The sequence below is a fragment of the Sebastes fasciatus genome, chromosome 21 (assembly GCF_043250625.1).
Source record: "Sebastes fasciatus isolate fSebFas1 chromosome 21, fSebFas1.pri, whole genome shotgun sequence".
Lineage (NCBI taxonomy): Eukaryota > Metazoa > Chordata > Actinopteri > Perciformes > Sebastidae > Sebastes > Sebastes fasciatus.
Window position 1 is genome coordinate 8,654,883 of NC_133815.1, and position 25,189 is coordinate 8,680,071.

General features: G+C 42.2%; 1 protein-coding gene across 2 annotated transcripts in view; it reads right to left on the minus strand.

The window, feature by feature from the left end:
- The window catches only part of plxdc2b (plexin domain containing 2b), a 113,280-nt gene that overhangs the window by 61,361 nt on the left and 26,730 nt on the right, over positions 1-25,189 (minus strand). For both annotated transcript variants that reach the window (XM_074622681.1, XM_074622680.1), the window contains exon 2: positions 3,723-3,946. In XM_074622681.1, coding sequence (XP_074478782.1) covers positions 3,723-3,836 — 114 coding nt within the window. In that variant the 5' untranslated portion in view covers positions 3,837-3,946. The remainder of the gene's footprint in view (positions 1-3,722; positions 3,947-25,189) is intronic.

A 25,189-nucleotide genomic window follows, 5' to 3' on the forward strand; every position in this document is an offset into this window, starting at 1 on the left:
AGTTAACCCAAACACAGACTGACCTCAAAGACACTGAAGGAGATGGAGAGATCTCTCCAGCTCTATAAAGGTGGGAATCTGATTTATGGAAATTAAAACAAATTGTGTTGTCCTTATTCTAACAGATAACTGGCTTTAAAAGGAATATTCACTTTCTTGCAGAGTGTCAGATGTGAAGATCGATACCAAACTCAATGTCTGTATGGTAAATATGAAGCAGGGGGGGGGGAAACAGGGGGAAACAGCTAGCCTGTCTCTGTCCAAAGGTAAAAAATCCAACTACCAGCTCCTCTAAAGCTCAATAATTAACACGTTATATCTCGTTTGTTTAAAAAACAACACGTTTTAGTTGAAAGCTGGACTATTTCTTGGACAGTTCCTGGAGTTTTTGTAGAGTCTTTATGCTTAGTTAAGCTACCGTCTGCTTCATATAGACGAATCCGGTGACCGTTTTGTATGTTCCGCCATCTAGTGGCGCCGCAATTACTGCGGTGTCGTAGTCGTAGTAACTCGGGAACTACTGACCATGTTAACTGGTGACTTTCAGCCAAATGCGTCCGTGGTTGCTTGTAGTAACTTACCTTAATGGTCGGCGTAGATAATAAACACTGATGACAATGTATTTAAAATTGATTCAAGCAAAATTGAAGGCTTTTACGAGGACACAGTTGCCGAGCAACCACGACACATTCGGCTGAGAGTCACCAGTTAACACAGTTAGTGGACACTTTGTTCGTGTTCTGTTTGTGATGCTGACCGAATGATGTTTACTTTGTGGTCATTAGATTGCCCTAGCTAGAGCAACTAACGTCATATTTCACAATAACAATAGGTTAATTTATTCTGTGGGACCGCCACAGCCCCTCGAGCGTGTCTTCAGCCCACTGACGCTAGATAAGCAGTGTTAACTTCGCTGACGTTACTTGTTTCACCACGTCAGGCTAACGTAAGGTAACTGAGAACTGCTCAGGTTCTTCCCAAACTCCTAGACAATTTTGTCAAAAGTAACGTTGCATAGACACTTCTTAGGACAGATTGCATTCAAACCTGCACGTATTGAAAGGAGACGCCACCGCGGTAACGGCGACTTGTCTACTTGCGGCCGGATTTGTGTATAGACAGATATGAGAGGAACACCAATCTTCTCATCTAACTCTTGGCAAGAAAGCAAATATGTGTATTTCCCAAAATGTCTAACAAGACATTTTTGGTGCGGCTGTAATTAAACAAAAGGATCTTAAACATACAGTAAATAATTGAAATAAAAAACATGAGTTTTTGTTGAATCTATGAAAATACGATGATTTACTGGCTTTTTTGAAAATATCTAAGAGTATATTTTTCCTTTAGGTGGACACACAGTCCCTCCTCTGTCTCCCTCAGTTAAAGCTCCTTCAGATCAGAGGAGACCGTCTTTAAATCCATTCAGCTCACTGCTGGGTGGAGGATTTCAGCTCAGCGTCTACTGTTTCTGCCCTCTGATTTATGAAGACGTCTCTCATGTCAACAAAGTGCCGGAGACATGTGAGGGAATGTGTGTGAGTAACGACAGGAGGAATGACGTGGTGTTTGTGCCGTGGACTGCGTTTCCATTCGGCAACAACAAATGAGCCTCAGAGAGCAAAAACAATGAGTAGTGTCTCTACATAAATGTTGTGCGCGTACATGAGCGTGTGAATGTTTACAGCTGATGTTCAAAGCTCCCTCCCTCCTCGCTGAGAGACGCGACGCTGTGAACCTGAGATGATTAGAAGCCACCGGGAAAACTTAACGAGCTGTCTAAACCCAGGCGGCCGCCATCATTATGACTGAACGCGCAGGCCGAGGCGCCATAACAAGGGGACACGGGCGATGCCTTTCATTTACATAGACGCAAACACAGGCCCAACCCGGCTATTAATCTCCAGAAGCTCCAGTAACCCAGTGGAACTGTGGGAGGCCGGGTTAATTTCCTGTTCTGGTCTCTCCGAGGGTCAAGTTTAAGAGGATCCAGCCCCACGAAGAAGGTAGATGAGCACCTGAGGGCTGAGCTTAATTTGATATAAAACGTTAATCCTCAAAGACCCCTCCTAGTCTTCTTTTTCATTACTAAACATCCACTGTTCCAGGGAGATTTATAATTGCTCCGGGGAGGCAACCGGAGAGTATTTTTAGGTCCGGCTCAACGGAGGACTTTATCGATTCATTCTCTTTATATTAGTTGGCTTCTTTACTAGACAGGAAGGTTTACTGTGTGCAGCTGCACGGATCTGAACGGAGTCACAATAAACTCTGAAGTCATTCAGTGCGAAGACGATGACGGCAAACCTTGATTCCATTAACTCATGTGATTATGATTATCGACCCCAATCATTTTATTATTCCACTTCCACACATAAAATTATATTATTGATATGTCATATAACATAAAGCTATTGTATCACGTCCCTCTATTACTATAATTCCTGTTGCATGACTTTGTTTATCATATAACACTCACTATGTTTCCATGCACAAAATATTCCCTTTATTGCCCTTATTCCGAAAAAGACAATATTCCTACAAAGCGGTTTACAAGACTTTTAAAAAAATGAATATTCCACTATTATTCCCGTTTACATGCAGCCATGCATACTCCAATTAAAGCCCCCATTATGTACGTCCTACGGCTACGCCCTTTACATAACTTGAATCAAGAAATATCTATACCTCACTGCATGGAAGTCACTGGCATTATATTTATGTAAGTTAATTTAAGGACAGAGATTTTTGGTCTGTAATGTGATGTTTGAATGTATATAATGTATATAATTGTTTGTGATTTCTGACACCAAGACAACTAGCTCATGTCATGGCGTCAGCTAATGGGGATACTAATAAACTAAACTAAACTACATTAAATTTCTCTCCTTTTGCAACTGCAGTCATGTTGCTCCCTCGACGTATCCTTGTTGTCACCGTTCTACAAGTTCTTTTTTTTTTGCAAAACTGTGTTCTTTTTACGGCTATGCACAAGAACAGACTCCGCTGTAAACAGGCAAGAGGCCCAGTGTCGCAAACCGCAGTAAAAACCCTGATTGAGACGCATATCAGGAATGCGCTATATACATGTCTAAAGAATGCTCCTAAAACCTGAATAATATCAACATATCCCACATGTCTTAATTGGAAAATGCTCCATTCGGAATAAGGCATAATTCAGAATATCCAAACGGAATATGCTGTTTGCATGACCCGTATCAAATGCACAATATTGCCATATTATGAATAATAGTGGAAAATTAGTGTGCATTGCTTTGGCGATGTTTGTGAGGTATGCATGTTTGCTTGACTTTCAGGCTGTACTGTTTTATGAAGAGCCAAGTCGGATACATCAGAGCAGAGTTTACCATCATAATTACACTATTTAAGAATCTGAAACTTGTAATGACACGAACATGGCATAACGTCTCCCGCCCTAACAGGTGCAACAACACTAACAGAAAGACCAGAGAGAAGTCAATCAGGCTGCATGTTCCCACACCGCTCTCAAATGAGGCGTAACAAGTGATAACACCTGTGTGGGAGGACCATGGGTGTGTAGGGCATTTAACGCTGCCAAATTACACTATTAAACAGGTGCTCCGGTGATTTATTGGAGCATTACACCTCCATTCATTTGAGGGAGTGCAAGCGATGGGTTGAATAAAATAGTCAAAATCAATGCAGCAGTAAGCAGAGAAATCCCGTGAATCAACACCTACTTCTATCTGGGAGCTGTTGTCTGTTTCCTCTGCAGACAGCACGCCTGGGAAGGCCTCGGGCTCCTCCTGCTCAGGGTCCTGGTCCTGCTCCTGACTGGCCCTGTTACTGTCCATGTTGCGAGGTTTTGGGGGAAGCCATCTCCTCCACCGGTGACTGTACAGCTTCACGTCCACTGCAGCTTCCTCATCTCCTGCCTGCCCCTGCACGTATGAGTAAGAGACCCCTGGGGGGACAGGAAAACAAAGTGTGAGTGACAAGAAAACATCAGTGTAGAAAGCCAAATCCCCTTAAAGTTGTAATTGCATGTCGCTACAGTAGGTCACCACAAATATACTTTGATAAAGAATGATTTTCCAACCTAGTTAACTTTATTGAACCCTGTGTCAGTCCACAAGGAAAATGTGTTGTCATGTTTTGCAAATTGGTGGGCTGTACAAGCAGAATAATTACATGCAACGCTAATATTTGTGCTTTCACTAAGGCAATAGTCAAATCACAGAGGCGGTGACTATCCAAGCCATTAATCTTGTAACGCTACCTCATAACTCACTGTCTCTGCAGACTTTTTCCTCATTGCTCTGGGGAGAAATCTCAGTGCCGGAAACAGATGCACATTAGCAATGACTCAGCAGCCATCACACAGACCAGTGGGCCACAGTCATACACAATCATCCCCATCCCCGAGTCTGGAATCAGACGCTGGTGACAGGTGAAAAATGGTCCTGTGTTAATGTAAACGCTGACTCGATTAACCGAGCCCGATGCAGACGGTGACATCTGCTGTTGTTAATTGAAATGAGGAATAAAAGGGCATCAAAGAATATCAAGTTCTATCCTCCTTCCCTGTAGAGGTGGAAATAAAAATAACCTGCCTTCAGTTCAGTCTGCTTTAACCTGTTTGGTTTAAACAAACCCATGCGTGTTTGCTCGTTTGATTGAGTCTGCTGTTTAGATTGGTGTTAAAGCTGTTAATCAAACTCGGGTGCAGATCAAACAACCGGATCAAGACCCTCTGAAAAGGTGGGTCTCGGTCTTTGTAGAGTGAAAGCACAAATTCATAAGCTAAAATACTAAATTAATTTGCTGATCCTGAATTGTAACAGAAGCCATCTTGCACGCAAAAAAAATTACGGATAATTTAATAACAATGGTCGGTCTATCAGAAAGTAATAGGAGTTAAAACAGAGGTGTGTTATGCTTGCGTCCTAGGCTGTGTATTTTAGTGAAATGTGCATTAGAAACCACACAGTAACCAATCCTTCCAAAGTATTACACTACAAGACGCCTCATATTAGTCCTGTTTCTACCTCATTATTCTTGACACTTGAGGTCTAGTTGCAATCCCGATTAATAACGCTCATAATCAGTTATTTCTTTGTGACATCAGAAAAGAAAAATAAGCACATGAGCAGTTAAGTCTGTCACCAGAATTTGATTTGATCCACCTATGATGACAACGCAGGATGACATTCATGAGAACTGTCCAATCAATTGACCATGTTTCAGTCCCTGTCATTGACACCTCTTGGTTTGTTTGCAACAAGCTAATATGAACATGAAACAGATCAAAAATGTTTTTTTAAGTGAACAAATGAACCGAACTACAGGTGTGACAGTAAGTTCAGTCTAAACCTACTTAAGAGCTGTTATAATGTCTCAGCAACCACCTGTCTGCAGCAGATTTAGAGCATCACTTTTATCTCTGTGGGCTCTGCAGTCTTGACTGCAGACTGCATTTCAGTAGTGAAAAGTAACTAAGTACATTTACTCAAGTACTGTATTTAAGTACAATTTTGAGGTACTTTACCTGAGTATTTCAATTGTATGCTACAGTACACTAAACTAAAGAGCTGCAACAATTAATCGATTAGTTGTCAACTATTAAATTAATCGCCAACTAATCTGATAATCAATTAATCGGTTTCAGTCATTTTTTAAGGACAAAAAGGTCAAAATTCTCTGCTTCCAGCTTCTTAAATGTGAATATTTTCTGGTGTCTTTACTCCTCTATGACAGTAAACTGAATATCATAGAGTTGTGGACAAAACAAGACATTTGAGGACGTCATCTTGAGCTTTAAGAAACACTGATCAACATTTTTCACCATTTTCTGACATTTTGTAGACCAAACAACTAATCGATTAATCGAGAAAAGAATCAACAGATTAATCGAGAATGAAAATAATCGTTAGCCAACAATATATAAAGTAGTTAAAATGTGCTCCCCCTCCACCAGTATCAGCAATAATATTCCAATAATATGACACTCTGATTCACTGCAACAAGTACTTTTACTTTAATACTTTAAGTACAGTTTGCTGCTAATACATTTGTACTTCTACATAAGTGAAATCTTGAATGTAGGACTTTTACTTTTAAGTGAGTATTTTTACAGAGCGGTATTGTTACTTTTACTTAAGTCAAATATATGAGTACTTAAGTAACATCACAGCTCCAATGCCAAAGGCTACTGATTCCTGCCTACCAGTGCAATAAATATGTGATTAACTTTAAACCTGACCAAGAATGCGTGCTCTCCGCTTGCTTACACGAGTTTCCCCCGCTCACGTGGATTAGGGATGCTAAATGGCGTGTAGGTATGAATGTGAGCAGCAGAGATGGTCTGTTTATCTGTCAGTCCTGTGATGGACCGCAGACTTGTTTCCTGCCTTCGGGCTTATGCTCGGTATGCTCGGATAAGCCGCTGCTCCCTATGACTCTAATAGGATTAAGCGGTTAAAGACAATTAGTAATAAACTTAATTTTTATAGCACTCAACCGAACACAAAGTTTACAAAAGTGCTTGCATGCTTTTGCAGCGATGCAAATTGTTCTGGCTTTAGAAGGGAAAATACTGCTGATTCCTCGACTATAACTGCTTGATGCTTCTGTTTTATGAGAAAGAGGTCACCGGGTTTAACTAGCAGAGCGTTTTCCACTCCTTTCCTGTCTTTCTCTTTTCTCTCTCTCTCTCTAACGCTCACATTTCTTCCTCCTCTCTCCTCCTCTTTCTGGGCCCCCGACCAGTGGCTCTCATGAGACGAGGAGAGAGCAAGTGGAGGGACTTCAGATGCTAATTCAACCAAAAGTGGAAGCTGACAGATTCACTTTATAATGAGCGTCGGCAAAGCAAGAAGCAAAGAGACCAATCTGCTCGTGGAGCTGGGTGCTGATGTACATTTGAAGAATTTAACTGAGCAGAAGGGATGAAAGAGGGCTGAGTGCAATTTGCAGCAAATTGTTTTTTAGAGCCAAATGAAGAACAATTAAAAGTTAGTGCTCACCTTAAATCAGTAAAGTTAAAAAAACACAAACCAAGACAGAAATCTTGGTGTAATTATGGACTCAGACCTACATTCATTTTAACATCCATTTCAAGGCAGATTACATTACATGAATAAAAAGACTCAAAAGTCTCAGCAAGACTTAATTCATACTTTTCTCTTTAGTAGGCTTGACTACTGTAATGGTGCCTTAACAGGTCTCTCTAAAAAGTCGTCAAAACTAGACATAGGGAAGCAGCGTATATTTTTTTATGCACCACATTTTTTAAAACAAATTCCCAGAAAACTTGAGGTCAGCTCATATTTTCAGGTCTTTTAAATCAAGACTTGCAGGACCAGTGTGTAGGATTTAGTGGCATCTAGTGGTGTGGTTGCAGATTGCAACCAACTGAGTACCCCTTCACTCACTCCTCCATCTCCAAGACTCCGTACTTCCACTTGCTGTTTCGAGTGCATAAGTGCGTTCACACAGAGAAGTGTGGCAAAATCCAGTGCACTCTAAGTACCCAGATGTTGTACTCAAAACAGTCAAAACGTTGAGCGCGGGACGCTGGACACTTCTCACCTTCAACGGTTGCCATCTTTACTACGTAGCGGAAGGGAAGGGGCCACCAACCTATTTCAAACTCGTGAAAATGCGAGGAAGTTGCAGCGGTTGCGATTGAAACGGCCAACACCGAAATATACAAATTTAAGTTACACATGTTTTTTCTCACTAAGTACCACTATACTGTAGTCATTATTGGGTTAATTTATCCGTCTGAATTGAATTACTGCTGATACGGCGTGATGTCCGTGGCTGACTATCACCAGTGGATCTACCGAGCTTCCGGTGAGTGCACAATAGCGGGGTCGATTTGAGACAACACTGGCCTGTCGAAAATCACGCACTACACAAGTAAGTACATGGTGTACTACGTGTGCCAATCTTCCGAGTGCCACTGCCTTTAATTAAATTAAATTTGGTGTATTCATCAATGTCTTGCACTAACTGTTTTTCAGTCGTCCGTCTTTCACACGTCTGACAGAACAGATATGCCTCAATGTTAAACAATCCAGCCGACTATGTGGGCTGCATTATGGCTCGTGTTTTACTCGCTCTATACGCACATAAATACCACCGTTAGTGGTCAAAAATTCTTTAGGTTACCCAAACACAAGGCCGTCTTTACAGAATCAAGTTCTCTTTCTATGTGCATGATCTCAGTCTTGTTGTTTGGTGTCTGCAGCAGCTCCTCGCCAACTATTCACTCACTGTCTCATTCTCACCATACCACTAACACTTCCTGACACCCACTCTATCCCTAATGGTCATTAGTCACACCCATGCGGACAAAGTAGCCCAGGAAAACTTCCTGTCAACAGCAGTTATGTACTCCAATCCAAGAGGCACCTACACATCTATTTTCGTCCTTTAAAAGGGTCCCTGTCAGTTCCTCAATATACGATGGAAAGCTGGCAAACGGCGGATGCTTTAAAATGCACCATGACCGCAACATAGGGACCTTGAATAAATGGCTGCTCTTTTCCCAGCATGTATGTGAACGCCCATGATGAGTCACCCTCTCATGCACCTGCATTTCTCTTGTGAACACCCCCTCTCAGGATGGTGATTCAGAGGCAGTAGATTCTCGTATTATCCAGGGGGAATTCTGGGTCTTTTGTCAAGCATTTGGGAGGGCGCTGAGGTCAGACCCCTGAGGGACACCTAAAATAACCCCCCAGCAGGATAAGACTGCCCCTCAGCGCGAGGCTGTTCCTCGGCTTTTGTGTGAAAGGAAATCTTTCCCCTCTGCTTTTCTTCCAGAGCGACTGAAAGCCCCCGCATACCTTCACCCTGACTCTGTCGAAGCAGCCTTGTTGGCTGGACTCACGCCTGTCAACACCTCTGATTCAGAAACACCAGAGGGACTGTAATTTGGTTCCACCTTAAAACCCTTGAAGGACGTTGGTTTAGGAGGTCATAAAACCGCAGAATAAAGGTGCTGTCTGCACCCCTTCTTTCATTCAGGTTCTGCTTGTTTTTCACCCCTCAGTTCCCACCTGACTCAGTGCTGCTGACAGGAGACCGCCACACATGACTGGAAAGGAGAGGAGCTGGAACCTTTCATTGCATTTGTGCATGCTAGTGTGTGTGGTGCATAATTTGAGCGGGGATAAAAAAAAAAAAAAAAGTCACATCCCTCTACAGTTTCTTCGCCTTTCTATCTCTGGGTGTCAGAGTGCTTAATTTAGTGCCCACTGAAAGCTGCTTTATCAGTGTAGCAGCAGACCCTGCCAAGCTCGCTGGAGGACCTTCTCTCTCTCTGCAGATCAACTCACCAGGGTCAACACGGATTAAGTTGATGTAACTATTTCTGACGCCCCCCGTTTTTTTTTCTTCTGGAATTGTGCTCATTTTAACTTCAAAGCAACAGAAGAAACTAAATCACACCTTATGTAATCTGTCTGATGAAAGGCCGTCTTGTTAGAGCAGAACTCAACAAATTCTCACACAAAGAACAGACAATGTGATTAACAGTATGGCTCCAGATCACGAGGGAGTGCATTGCAGTTTTTTATTCCATGTCTTGCTCTAACCATTAGCAAAGATTCATTGGGGACATTTGTCAGGTGAAACACTCCCATCACGCTCTCTCTCTCACACACACACACACACTTAGAAATAACTCGGTAATGCCAGCAAACAATGATGCTCTCTGCAAAACTTTAGCAAAACAACAAAAAATCTATAAGCACTTTTCCTTTAAAGGGTCATTAATTCACCCAAATTACTAAAAAGAAACATTCATTCCCACTCACCCCTCATGGTACAATATCTAGTCAAGGTTTTACAGCCACTTTTCAGAAACATCGTTCATTGAACCGACCATGAGACTGTCTTTGGGTGTACTCAGGGAATATTTGTTGCAGTTACACTTACAATCAAAATCACAACAACAACAAAATAATTGGATGTGTTTTGATGAAAGAAGGAGACTGAATTTGGGCTGGTTCTGATACCGTTTACCGTTTTTTTCTTTGCATTAATCCATTGCATGTTTAGTCAATAAAATATAAAAATTCAAATTGCTTGGTTTGTCTGACAAAGAAAACATTCAGAATGATATAAAACAGAGAAAATCAGCTAATGCTCATTTTTGAGAAGCTGAAAATAGAGAATGTTTGGCATTTTTTCCATTAATTTCCTGCCAACTAATGCTATCAACTAGTTAATTCATTTTATTTAATGTTTATTTGTTTAGGGACAAGTATATGACATGAACCAATGCCACATACCGCAGCATTTATATCCTAAGTTAACCTGCAATGTCCTTCCCAATCGAATCACTGTTTCAGCATTAGAATGAATCAAACAACCAAAATATAAAATATTTAAAACATCTAAAGTCAACATATGAGCAGGCAGCCCAGTCGCCAGGAAAACATGTCGGCATTGTACGTTTTTTTTGCAAACCATGGATACGTTGAATATGGACGTCTTTGTATTCGGTCAGAGCAAGTGATGTATGATGTATGTACTATGAGCGACGCATGGAGCAAGTGACTTAGTATATCGATGGACCGTTATTGAAAGTTCCGTTGTATATTAACGGGTATAGTATATAAAAAGCGAGAAAGTCCACAAGAGGTGCGAGACGTGGCGTGGGTGGGTCAAACAAACAGCACTTTCAACCAGAGGACTTTTATTTAAGTTACGTTGTTACGTTATTATTTTAACACAAACTATGATGTTTTTTCTAACCATTAGTTTTGTTGCCCAAACCAAACCAATCATTTCACAATGTTAACCAAGTGGCATTGTGCGTTTCTGCAAGCGTGATAAGAGGCTGATATGAAACAGATTAATGAAAAGTATTTTTGGTTCAGAAATGTCGACATGTAATGTATCCCGTGTTTGCAGAAACTTACAAAGCCACCAATTTTTTCGGTCGACTGGGTTGGAGCAGGTTGGTGCCTGAAGCAGTGTTTGACACTGACCCACAACAAGTTTTCAATTTATGGCCCTTCACAAGCCAAATTATGTTCAGGGTTATCTCAGAGCACCAAACACTGAGGCTTGTGTTAAAAACTCTGACAGAGTGTTATCAGCCTTGGCTGATGCTAAAATGACGAGGCGGATAGATATTCAATATGTCTGATAAATTAATAAACTGGGTTTAATACGAGATGGCTGCTGACGGACACGATGAGAGTTTTTTAAACAAGCTTCTCTATCGCTTACTGTGTGTTAATGGATTATAGATTACATACAGCAAATTAACTACAAACCGACATGCTTCATTTTCATATTAATTGAATTATTTAAACGCACAGCGTGTGTGATGCCAAGAAATCCAACTGCAGACCTTTTAAATCTTGTGTCGCCTCGAGTGGGGAGACGCATTAAACGTTACTACAGACAGATTCCAGACATGCAACTGTCTGAAATTATTACAGTGTGCAGAGCGAGGTGTGCTTCTCTGACCTGCCGGAGCTTGCTTTTTACACATCCTCTTTTTAAAAGCGCAGCCTGTCATTATAGGCAAACACATAAAGTCAAGGAGCTGACTGCAGGAGAAAGTTAATCACAGGTAGACAGGGAGGCAGCACGGAGGTTCAAACAGTCCTCGTAAAGTTTAGATGAACAGCGTGATGAAAGAGAAAATTGAAATAGATTAGATGTGAGATGCATTTAAATCTCAGATAATCGGTGCATGAGACAAGGGAAGACAGAAAATTAAATACAGCAGGAGTGTGCACATGAACAAAACCATTCTTCTTCTTCGAGTAAATACAATGAATTTCCCTCCAGACAAAGGCGTCAAGTGAGCGTCCTGCCTGTCGTGAACGCTCCATTACACCAGAGATTTTGTTTTGCCAACAATTAGTCACATCTTTCCAAGTCAAAGCACTGCAACACAAACATCCCCCGAGGTTCAGATCAGAACTGCAGATAGAGATCCTTGTTCTTGTTGAGGGTATTATATTGCAATACAATGGTGATTTCTCACTTCAGTAACCCACAGGTGGATCTAGGCCTCCTTTTGAGGAGAGACAAAGCACCAAGACACATTTGAATTTGAGCAGGAGGGCTATCTGAATGTGTCACAATATCATGTAAACAGTGACTTAATAGTGAACTTTGACCCTTCTATAACAGAAAGGATCCATACGTAAGAGGGGTAGGAGAAAAAATATCAATACAGCATAGTATTGCGATATTTTGCGTGGCAATATTGTATCAATACACGGACGTCAAGTATCAGTCTTTTATTATATAAATTAAAAGGGTCAGTTCGGGTGTTTTGAAGTGGGGTTGTATGAGGTACTTATCCATAGTAGGTGTATTACTTACAGTAGATGACGGCCGGCACGCCCCCAGCTGGAGAAGCAGACATGAGTACCAACACCAGAGCAAAGCAATGTGCTGCTGTGGACATATTTTAGCCACCTAAAAGAAAGGCTCACCTAAAAAAATGTATATCAGTTTAAGTGTTTGTTATATCTAGAATATTTTTGATGGTGAACTGAACCTGTTTTTGTCATCTGAGCCTGCTGGGTTTAAAGAGAGCGTAGATAAGTTTCACTTTCAGTTCAGTTCCCCATCAGAAAGGAGAAGAAAAGGGCTGTCTTACAGCGAGCTAAAGCGGTGAAAATATTCTAAATAAAGTGTTCACTTACACAGATATCGTTTCTTTTAGGAGGGTCTTTCTTTTAGGCGTTTGAAATATGTGTTTCTGCCGTCCATGTCCACTGCACTGTATTGCTTTGCTCCGGTGTCGGTACTCCTGTCTGTTTGTTCAAGCCGGGGGCACACCAACCGTCATCTACTGTAAGTAATACACCTACTATGGATAAGTACCTCATACAACCCCACTTCAAAACAACCGAACGATCCCTTTAGGCTCTTAACAAGTTGAGGGCCCGCCGGCAGGCCTGCCGCTATTCTGTCTTTCAGAGGTTGTAGCGGGCTCAGTCTTAAAGCTAGAGTGAAGATACTGGTATCATATGAAATTAGAAAAACCTGAGGAATCCACTGGTACCAACCATGTCATGTTAGCTTGTCGAGAAGAATGTTAAATAACGCTCCAAAGTTACGCTAAATTTTGGCGAGGAAAAACCGGCATGGCCATTTCCAAAGGGGTCCCTTGACCTCTGACCTCAAGATATGTGAATGAAGACTCTGAGATGAACAGAGTGAAAACTGGATCTTATTAGATAAAACAGATGTTGACAGACTGAATAAATTGCAGTTGAAAAAAGGTAATAAATCACAAAAAGATCGTAACGTGACTTAAGTATCGTGATAATATCGTATCGTGGGGCCTCTGGTGACCCCCACCTCTAATACATAAACAAACAAGGAACAAAATAATCTCTAACTAACGCTGTGTGGTTGTGTTGTGTTGTGTTGAATGTTGCCCCAAATGAGAAAAGAAGAAGGTGTCAAAGGGGGGCTATAAATAAAAGCCAATTTTTGAAGTCTCAAAGTGTTAATTACAATCTGCAGAGCCTGGGGTAACACGGCGCCTATGAAGAGGACAGGTGTCAGGACTGCATGTTAGAGGAAGGGAGGAGGCCTGAAGCAAAGACACTGAAGGGGAATTAGGAGGTGGAGAGTGTCCTGCTTCAGGTCCAGTGGTTTTTAATCAAGGCTTTAACCTTGACGAACATAATTGTTTTTAAGAGGGCTTTACAGAAAATTGCTAATTTCCCCTCCGAGCGTCTGCTGAAAACAACTAAATGCACTGGACACAAAATCCAAGCAGGCTAAGCCACAAGGCATCCCCGAGCACACAGTATCAAACCCCAAAACACAGGGTTTAAAGTGCTGGAGTAAACCATCATGGAGTCCGCTGTCACCGCCGCGGCTTTCTTTATGTAATTGGTGGTTGCGTTGGCCCCGGCGTTGGTCAGCGCAGGAAGTGTATACAGAAAAATGCTTTGGCAGAGTGACAAACAGACGGCACGGAGGGCTGCAAAGCGGGATCACAAAGAGAAATGTGCTTCCTGACTGAGCGACACAGGCGTTCAGGAATTCAGGATTCCAGTCAGGCACGGTGTCTGTCTCATATTTCAGGAGATTGAGTGATTGACTGCAGGACTCTGAAGCGCTGCTGTTGGCTCTCATTCCACTTTCAACTTTGCGAATGAGCAGCACGGCTCAGGAGCCCCGAGGCCTTGAATCACTCCACCGTGAGAGATCTCGGGCCTGGCAGGCAATGTATCACTGGATACTGGACCTCCTGTAACGGGTTATTTCTCCTCCCTCCAGTGCGGACCATTACCTGCAGGGAATATTACTGTATTCTCACAGGTCACCGGCTAACCAAAACCTTCTTTGCACAGACAAAAGCTCAGCATCTCTCACCCTCTGCCTAAATCTCTCCATGAAAACACAAAATCTGCCCTTTCACTGTTCCCACAGTCCTTTTAGTGCATGCTTAACAGACCTTAAAATTGGAAATGGTCACATCTGTACCGAAGAAAGGAGAGGGATCGGCAGGACAAAAGCCTGCACTTTTATTCTGATACGCCACATCACAAACAATAGCCTCGCCTTTATCCTCGGGGCTCACACACTCCTCAGCTGAGCTCCTGTGGATAAGAAACACACCTACACACATCTGAGACGTACTCGACACACAACAGTCGCTCTTTTTGTCCTCTGCGCCTCTCTGAGAGTTGATCTCTCCATCATTTGAGGTCTCTGACTCACTTGAGTTTTGTATATATAACATATTGTTGGCCAGTTGCCACCAAGACTGGGATGAGTAATGTTTGAAGATAAATCACAGATTGAACTCCATCACTACAGTCTGTCAGTCAGAAAACCATAAAAAGTGACCACCTGATCAATAAAAGAACAATCTTCACCTTTTCTTCAGTATCAAAGCAACCCAGTGATAGCTTTAATAGACATTATAGCTGCAGTCGTCTGGAACTCAATGGGTTTTTAGTTATATGCCTGAAATAAAGTCTGTGGTTAAAGAGATTTTAACGTTTTGTTCTACGACATAAAATACATCAATAAATATCCCACTCACAATTTTGAAGGCTTTACGTGTCTTAAAGAAGCCGGTTGCTAACAAGTGTCTAAATGAGACTACTAAACGTCATCATGCCCACTCGTCCGCCTTTACAGCCTTTTTGTGTATACTTATGTTAGCTTTTTACTTCTGGCGATTGCATTCACACTTCAAAAATCATAAAAGTGGTGTTAATTTGTGGAGATTATCTTTCCAAAATGTGTAAGTATCATTAACATGTGTTTCCCACAGAGCTTATTTTCTGCAATAATCCAAAACCCAATGGAAAAATCCGTTTGGCTTTATGTCAAGGGAACCAGGGCGTTGCTAATTTCCTGGTTGGCCTACAAAAATATGTCATCCCTGCACAACTCTGTGGCATTTGCAAGATTTCACTGCGTCTGAAGGAAAACAACCAATCAGAGCCGGGGAGTCTCTGGGCAGCTGACAAACACTGCTTGCAAAACTCGTGAACTCCGCTCAAACGGTCAAACTAGGCAGCGCTGATCAAGTATGAATCAATATTCTGTCACTGTAATGCCTATTTCTCGCCTTAAATGTTTTCAGAAACATCTTGTAGTGCATGGTCCAGCTGTAAAATGAGAAAGTTTGCTCTGGCCAGTGGGCGGTGCTTGGTTTTGGCTCGACTGTTTTCGACATGGCGGCCAGATCACAAGCACAGTCGCGAGTTTCGCAAGCAGTGATTGACAGCTGCTGTAGAGACTCCTTGGCTCTGATTGGTTGTTTTCCTTCGAGCACATTGAAATCTTGCAAATGCTGTTAGGAGCACAGGAGGACACAGAGAGTTTTTTTCACAGATTATCTGGCTCATGCAATACTGTCAGGATATGGTGATAGTTTTAGTTACCGACTGCAGCTTTAATGGGTACAGTTCAAACAAGAACAGCTAATAGCTAATTCAGCATAGTTTCAATGGTGCCAATTTGCCCAAATGAATAAAAATGTAGGCTGAAAAACCAGTGCACACAGCTACAGCACCGCATTTGTCTCAATTGTCATACTTTGAAACCTATTTGACTTTGACAGCTTATTAGTAACTCCAAATTCACAAAAAAGAAAATGAGAAGAAAATAAAACTCTTTACATCCAGACACCATTATCACAACAACTCCCAGGGCTAAATTACAGTCATTTTAAACACATTGATCAGCATGAATGCTTTAGGCTAATTGCCCACGTCTACGTTTCTGTCACCCTAAAAGCGATCGATCTGTGACTCAGAGACAAACAGAGTCCATGTGTGAGAAATAGCACGGCTGTAACTGAACATTGATTCCCTGTAGTGTGGACTGTGTGTGTGTGTGTGTGTGTGGATGTATGTGTCTGCAGCGTTTAAGTGCGACTTGTCCTGCAGGTGGAGATTGATTGACTGAGTGTTGGTGTGAGTGTATTAACTGTGTTTTGTCCACTTTCTTTGTGGGCAAAGGGCTACAGACGAGGCCAGACGGGGCCCTCGGGCCTGTCTTCATCCTTCCTGCTAATCCATCAGCATCACCGAGGCCTCGCGCCCCTCCTCCCCGCCAAACCTCGCCACACTCCAGTGTCCTCAGAGTTGAGCGTTGTGTAAACACACACACGGACAGGTCCAGCTCTTAGCCCAAATGGACCTGTCATTTACCACAGTTAAAAAAGCAGGAGTCCAGCTGTCGGAGGGACAATCATTTGGATTGCAGACACCAGAGCTAATGTGAAAATTACCGAACATTCAAAACAGCTAGAACTGGTATTATTAGAGGAAATGTACGGCCAGTGGAAACAGTGGGAATATGCAAAAACGTGTACACAAACAAACCATCAACATGCCCTCCTTTATCTCGTCAGTTCTATATCTTTTTATTAAAGAAGACGTGTTTTGATTGAAGTTCAGTCTTGTATTGCTATCAGCGTCCAGAATCTAGCATCCATCGGCCTCTACTTTCTATTTCTCATAACTGATATGAATCTTCTCTTGTTTAGTGAGCGAAGCCTCCTCCTTCTTTCTCAGCACAGCGTCTACTAATCCATCACGACAAATGCGACCGACAACACGTAGTGTGGTTTTTCCAGCACCAAGAGCAGCCCTCACATCCACTTATGAAATTCCTTATAATCAAGTTAATTTGCTTCAAATACTTGTGAGTAATACAGAACCTCTTAAATAAAAAACATGCATTACACATGTTTTTCCCTCCAACATCTGGGTCATTTCCCAGTGAGCAGATGTAAACATGTAACCCAGGTTTTTTTAATCTTCTGCAGGAAAAGATCTTGTTAAAAAAAATGTGGAAAAACATGTAATAAACTCCTTAAAAACTTGCCAAATCCCATATCCTCCCACCTTCAGCCTCCAGGCACCCACACCCACAAACCAGCTACAGCGAAAAGACTGAATATACCGAAAAATCGACAAGCACAACCGGGAAATATATATTTTCAGACTGACTTCTTCTGCCGTACATACTGAGCAGAAAGACGAAGAGAAAGAGAGTCCCCGAGCTTATAGCTGCCAAACCCAGCACAGCACATTTCTTCTATCTGTTGACAAACTGTGAGTCTGTAATTGCTTCAATCTCTTCCCATTCAGCGGTGGAGTCTTCAGCCACTCACAGGAAATCAATAGTAAATATTGTTTACAACACAACCCCGCTCGCATCGCCGGGAGTTTTGCTGTGCAGAATGAGACCTACAGAGCGGCATGTCACCGAGCAGATGGCGATGGCTGACTTCCTCTTTCCAAAAAGATCCCATCATAAAGGGGATTGTGTACTGTATGTAGAAAAGTGTGTTTTGTTAAGACCCTCCAACTTCCATTCAGTCAGAAGTGAACACTGACAAATATTTGCATTGCCAATTGAATAACAAGATTATCTCCTGTGAAAATGTCTAATTACGGAGAGAAAATATTCCATCTGAGCTCTGCTCCGTCTCTTTTCTGACAGGACGGGTGAAAAGCACAAAGGTTTCTCTACTCGAGCAAACTTAATTAAATTCATTACATACACAATTCATCAGATTTCTCATTTATTTTACCCCTTGTACTTTTCTCGGTAATTGTGATGCCGACCTAAAATGAAAACGGCGACTGCGAGAAAATGTTCAGCAGACTTGAACAATCTAATAATAAGTTCAGCTAATAAATTTCCTCAGGCAGAGATGATTTCCTCGTGTGTGATATGCCGTCTTGGAGATAAGATGTCTAACTGTCTCACTAAATTCAGCAGCTTTTTCAGGAATTATCTTATTGGGAAAGACAGATTTAGAGTCGGAAACTAGGAGAGGCAGACGGATCGTATTGTAATGTGCGAGAGGGGTTTACTGGTGAGGTCACCGGGGTTGAAATAAAATGGTGAAAGAGAGAGCAGGTTGTTTTGGTTTATCGCTTCCCAGTCGACAGCTGTGTGGTGCAGCTGCAGGGCTCCGGGGTTGTAGTGCAGCTTGTTAACAGGTATGGGTGTTAAGGGTCAGTGCATCCGGAAAACAGGATGATAATAACTAGTAGGCTGCAGCCAGTACAACTTCCTGTTGGCCTCTGAGCGAGGTGAACGGCGTTACTACAGTTTTGCACTCGGCGGCTCATGTTACCGCAGTCTTGGAAAGGGAGGAGTGAGCGGAGGGGTACTCAGTTGGTTGCAATCTGCAACCACACCACTAGATGCCGCCAAATCCTACACACTGCACCTTTAAAGGTTCCAGGTGAGGTGAGGTTGAATGCAGGTGCTTGCCTCATCCCCCCTCAGGTTTGAACGCTCACCGGACAGCAGACGATCATCTCAGCTGCATGTTGACATGGTCGACTCCTACATGTGCTGACATGCGTGTTTGTGGTAAAAGCCCCTCAGCGCTAATGAAGGGTGAAATTAGCGAACATGTTTCTGCGTCTGACTGTGGTCTGCACCATCGATCCCTCAAATACGTCTATTATTGATCGAACCCAAACATATTTCTGACCCCTGTAGAGGACACGGGAGTAATTGCACCCTTCAGGACTGACGGCACCATTTGTCTATAGAGATGAGCATGGCTGCACTGAGTCTTTAACACAAACAGACAGGCCAACGCCCTCTGACAAACAGCCTGCGAGACACTGGGTTTGAATGCAAATGGGACACACTTTCTCTCTTCTTTTGTTTGTCTCTAAGACAGTCAGTCCGGATGAGGGGTTAGTCTGCTACTCCGGAGGTGATGATGAAGAAGGGGAGGAGGAGGTGTGTCTGTGTTGTTGTTTGGGTAGAGAGATGGATGTACCTTGGCAGTCTCAAACTCTCGTGACTTTCCCAGGAGGAGAAACAAACAGCTAACACTGCCTTGTTTTGGCTCGGAGTCAGCGTGAGAGTCACCTAATCAGTCAGAGAGAGATTCATATTCACACCTGTTTGAGCCCCTGGCTTCGCTGATTTGTTTATAAGGGCGGGGTGAGATCATCGGGGCCAGCGAGGGAACAACTATTTTTTATTAATGGGTGCCTCTACATTGCACATGCATACCTCCATCCTTACTGGCAGTAGCCAAAGACATGTTCACAATAACAATCGCTTGTACTATTCACTTTATTTAATCATAGCATTTCAGTCAATAGACCTTTTTTTTGGTAAACCTTGTGGTCCCGCCGCAGTTAAAGCAATAGTTTGACCTTTTGGGAAATACATTTATTTACTTTCCTGCAGAGAAACATGGAAAGTCAATACCACGTTCATGTCTGTACACTAAATACGAAGCTACAGCCAGCAGCCGATTAGCTTAGCTTGGCATAAAGACTGTAAACAAAGGAAACAGCTAGCCTGGCTCCGTCCAAAAGGTACAAGCACCTCTAAAACTCACTGATTCACACGTTATATCTTGTTTGTTTAATCTGTCTGTACATAAACTGAAGAGTAGAAATGACAAAAGAAAAGACGTAACAAGAAAGTGAATAATATTTCCTAAAATGTCAAACATTTTTGGTACTTGAATGTGTCTAAAAAACCTTGTTGAAATCTAAGGCTGTTCTCAACCAAAGACATTCTTGACTGACAAACACTCATACTAGATCTGTTTCTCCAAAGAATCACACAAAAGCACCACTTTAAATCTTGTGTTTACCAGAGATGTGCTCATAAGTTTCTTGGAAATAAGTCATTCAGCATGAAAAAGCATAAAAAAATTATTAATCGACTAAGGTCAAAACGACCAATCAGTCGACTAATCGTCTAAGAGGAGGCAGCCCTATTGAAATCTATATTCTTGAGAACGTTTCCACAGTAAAATGAAATAACATTTAGTTTTTGTGGTGGACTGCTCTGTAGAAATGTTGCAGCATAGTTGCAGAATCTTGACATTTCATGGGAAAGCTAAGCCCCAAACCCACTCTGCCTTTGAAAATCTCCTTGTTTTGGGACTTTCAAGTGTGACTCAGCCCCCCCTCTCACTTCATCCCATGCTTCTGGGCACCCTGCCATCAGCACTGGGCCCCATGTTCTGCCTCTCTGGGCTTCATTGATCAAACTTAGGGCCCCACAGCACCGACAGAGCCTTGGCAAGCTTCTCCGAGCAGCCACAAGAAGGAAAGGTATAGCAGCACTGGTGGCTTTACACTCGAAGAGGTATTCAGATCCTTTACTAAAGAAATAGTACCGGTTTATAATGTAAAAATACTGCATTTGAAATCACTTAACTAAAAAACAATAACATTATGAGCAAAATGTGCTTAAAGTCTTCCAAGTAAAAGAACCAATTCTGCAGAAAAATGACCTCTGTGACTGATATGTGAAGAAAAAACAATTTATTTGTAAAATATTGGATAATTTTAGTCGTCTTGGCTTCAAACTTTTATTTAAATGAAACCATGTTAGGAGTTTAGAGGGGAAATCTCTTTCTTCTGTAAAGAGCCACAAGCCAGAAAGGTTGGGAACCACTGGATTAATCTGTAATTATGTATTTTATTTTATAAGCTTGTCATAATGCTTAACTTAAACTGAAAAGTAGTAACTAAAGCTGTCAAATAAATGAGTAAAAAGTACAATATTTCCCTCTGAAAAAGAGATAAAATACTGATATGCTTGATAATCGCGATATTATATTTTGTGGTAGTGTATTGATTCTCAATTTTTAATTAATAGTTTACTTGCAAATGTTCGTGGCGGATAGTGACTCAGATTGCACAAAAATAGTGCTATGATTTTGGATATTAAAGTGATAAATGCAAATACAGATTACAGTATCACAATATATTGAATCGTAACCTCCGTATCATGATACGTATCATATCGCCAGATTCTTGCCAATACCCAGCCCTACTCTGAAATGTAGTGGACTAGAAGTATAGAGAAACATAAACTTGAAATACTCTCAAAATGGTACTTAAAGTAAAGTATTTGAATAGATGTACTTGGTTACTTTCCACCAATCTGCTCTTATCACAACTTACGGTTGCTGCACAGAGGACACAGAGGCAAATGCTTACAAACAAACACCAGTGGTGACACATGAATAAAACATGAAAATCTCCCTGCGGTGATATCCTTAAAAACACTTTTTCTAACGCGTCAGATGAAATGCATACGGCTCGAATCGCGAACAGGTGAGAAAAAACATACATTTCATTTCAACATACATTTCGTTTGAAGTTTTTTGCCGATGGTGTGTCAAGATAGGAGTGAAAAGCAGGTACCGCAAACAACAAAAGGTGTTTAAAGAAGGGGGCCTTGCCTGCCACAGTTCACTGTGTACAGTGGTGGATTATAATGAAGGAGGGGAGAGCTGTGCAGGGGAGGGAAAAAGGCCCTGAGGGGGGTTGAACGCTGGGCTGAGTCACTCGGCTGTACCGGGAGCTGCAGCAGACACTATCCTCTGACTTCACACCACCTGTCTCCGAGGATTCAACCACAGGAGACAGACTGCCGGGGGCTTTACAGGCAGAAAACACAGGCTCTATTACACTCCGACACACAGGGAGGCTATGCAGTACTGTACCTCATGATGGAGACTTCTGATGCTACAATTCATCTTCTCTTAAATAATTGCCAAATCTTAGAAGTGAGCAGCCCAAATTTGTCAAGAGCGAATGATTAGTGTGAGTGTAATGATGGCCATTTGAGCAGCGATTTTTAGCAATCATTCATCTCGTTTCTAAAATGTCTCAAGTGTAATTCTGTCCTTGGAAAACAGAAGACAAAGTTTGTTGTCTGACAAGGAAAATAATTGCAGCATTAGCATATCATTACTGGCTGGCAGGGAGACAATAGATCAACAAGACTTCTCTTTGGTGCGTCTCCAAAATGCAGCCACAATATCTGGCAGATAGTGAGATTACGTCCCTTTCTCTTATTGATTTCCTTTCATGCTCTGACTGGGCTTCAAAACTTTATATGAAAAATGTTTTTGCTTTTTTTTAAAAAAACATCGATCAAAGTATTTCAGTTTCAAGGGAGCAAAAACTCAAACATAAGGATTCAGTAAATGCAGCTTTATCTGCTACACCAGGTTTTATCAAATGCAGAGGCACAGTGGGAATGTAGCCAGGCAGAAGCTAGATTTTGGTGATTTCCTATTCTCTGTAGGCCACTAGAAGTGCAGACAATGGCCCCAGGTAGGTTTTGTATAGACCTGCCCCACAGCAGCACATAAAACTGCATAATGACGCCGTGGCTCTTTAACAGAGCCTATAAAGACAGTGCAGTCGTGTGTTGCTGTGTTTATGACCCTGTCAGCTGGGGAACTGGGTCACCGTCCAGACACAAACATGCAGAAACACGTCGGAGACGGAGGCTCTGCTGCCTTGATGTTGTCGGTGAAGTGCAGAAAATGACCTTGACTAACAAGCTTGTCTTGAAATATATCCAGAATATCTGCTCTTTGTCTTCTGTGTGACAGCTGACATTGAGGAAAATTAAGTTATTTCATGCTAATTATCTTTAATCCAGACTGACGTAAACCTGCACAAGCACTCGAGGATTTCTGCAAACAACTGCACATATTGCAATAATTCACTAGCAATCTCACTCATTCATACATGTAATAAAATGCACACAGTGCACCAAGCTGTCATGCATTATTATCACCTGTCCTTTCAAGGTAATTGGCAGACAGACCGGAGACCTTGACATCTAAATAATTTACTATCTGAACCGTCAACACATTCAAGCACCAGCGAGCATCGAAGAGGATACAATTTCCATTAAAGAGACGATGGAAATCAAAAGATGACATGCTCTCTGAAGTGAGTGCTTTCTCACAAATCTTAAATGATTTCCACTTACCGTAAAAACACAAACTGCAACGCTACGCTGACCCACAGCCAAACCCCTTAAAAACATCATACAAACTAATGCAAAGATGCAACCAATTTCCACAATTCTTCTGCCAATTTTGACCTCAAAAAAGTTATTATGAGAACTTATCACACATTTAGCATAAAAAGATATGCTCAAATCATAACAACTCAAGCCCAACAGGCAACAACAGCTGTCAGTGTGTCAGTGTGCTGACTTGACTATGACTTCCCCCAAACTGCATGTGATTATCATAAAGTGGGCATGGCTTTGGTAAAGGGGAGACTCGTGGGTACCCATAGAACCCATTTTCATTCACATATCTTGAAGTCAGAGGTCAAGGGACCCCTTTGAAAATGGCCATGCCAGTTTTTCCTCACCAAAGTTTGAAGCGGTATTTAACCTCCTTTGCGACCAGCTAGTATGACATTTTGCACTCGGTTTTTGAGCACATTCAGTCGTTTTGTGCCACAATAAAAAAACTCTGAGATCCTGAAAGGACTGGCATGAAATGAAAATATTTCCTTTTCCCACCTCCACTGGAAGGTCAGAGGTCAGACCAGCATTTCTAGAGCTGGAAGGGAACTCTTCCTGTCTTGCTCAGTGACCCTCTCACAGGACAGTGTTATAGCTAGTTGTCCCCAGGGCTTGAACTAGATCTTTTCAGATATGCAGGCATGTAGTCACCCTTTCAAAAACCTTTATTTATAATGAAACACATACACTCTCTGTGCTATATACCATAAAAAAGAAATGACTGCATTCCTGGCCAACACAGCTGAAGCTATCCAGAGCTGAGGACGTTCAGTGACTACAAAAGCCTTCACATCTGCAGGAGAGGAAGAGGGGCGTAGTGGAGGCAGTGCGGAGCGTGGGCTCTGTTTACGTACGTGGAAATGTGTGTGTCTCAAGTGTTTTTGTTTATTAAAGACAGAGCGAAGGTTGAGAGAAAATCTTGTTTATGTCAAGGGTGGTGAGGGAATATTGCTGACACATGAGGAACAGTTTGCTCTGCTAACAAGCTCACGATAGGGAGCTCGGAGCCTGAACTCTGGCCTCTTCCAACCCACTCCCTGTAATGCAACATTTACTGTAGAGTCTATGTTCTCTTCAGGTGACCTTTTAAAACTTGCAGCTATTAAATATTTATATCACAGAAGTTGCCGTGCTGCATCTGGGCTTTCATGGCTCATAAAAAAAATCAACTCCAGTGATTGTGATTGTGCATGGTGTCTGAAGGGAAGCTGGTGTCACTCCAGCTGTTTGACCCCCAGAGTCCATGAGATCAGACCCTAGTGTACTGTAGTTCCTCGGCTGCATGACCTCTGCAACCTTTCTCCATCTCCTTCTCTGTTCATTGTCCTATTTACAAGGCCAGACGTGTTTTTTCCCCCCTTTAAGACAGATGTGCAGTCCCACATGGTATTCCCATCGCTCCTTCCATCTGAATTCCAGGACATTCACTGAACACAAAACTGAAACAGCTGACAGGAGGAAGCTTATCAAAAAGGAAGTGCATAATATGCTGTTAAATTGACTTTTAACAATATCTGACAATCTCATCTTAAAGATACTGAATCTTCAAGGAAATTACGATATACCAAAAGATTAAAAACTGTAGTGTAGACAACTTTTTGACAGATTAATCTACAATTTGAGCTGATAACCTGCGACCACCGAGACAATCAGGTCCTCATGGTGATGCCGCTCCATAAAGAGAGGCGCCCTAACAGACAGGGTCAAATTATCACCGTCAATCACTCCGCAATCCACCTCAGCGCCGGCACTGGGTGGGACAGCCGAGGTGTCAGGGGAAAACGGGGCCTTTCATTACCTCCCTGTCAACCTGATTGTAGCCTCGTATCAAGCCGGATGTGTCGCCTGTCATGTCTCGGCGCCGGGCTGTCACCGCAAATCTGACACG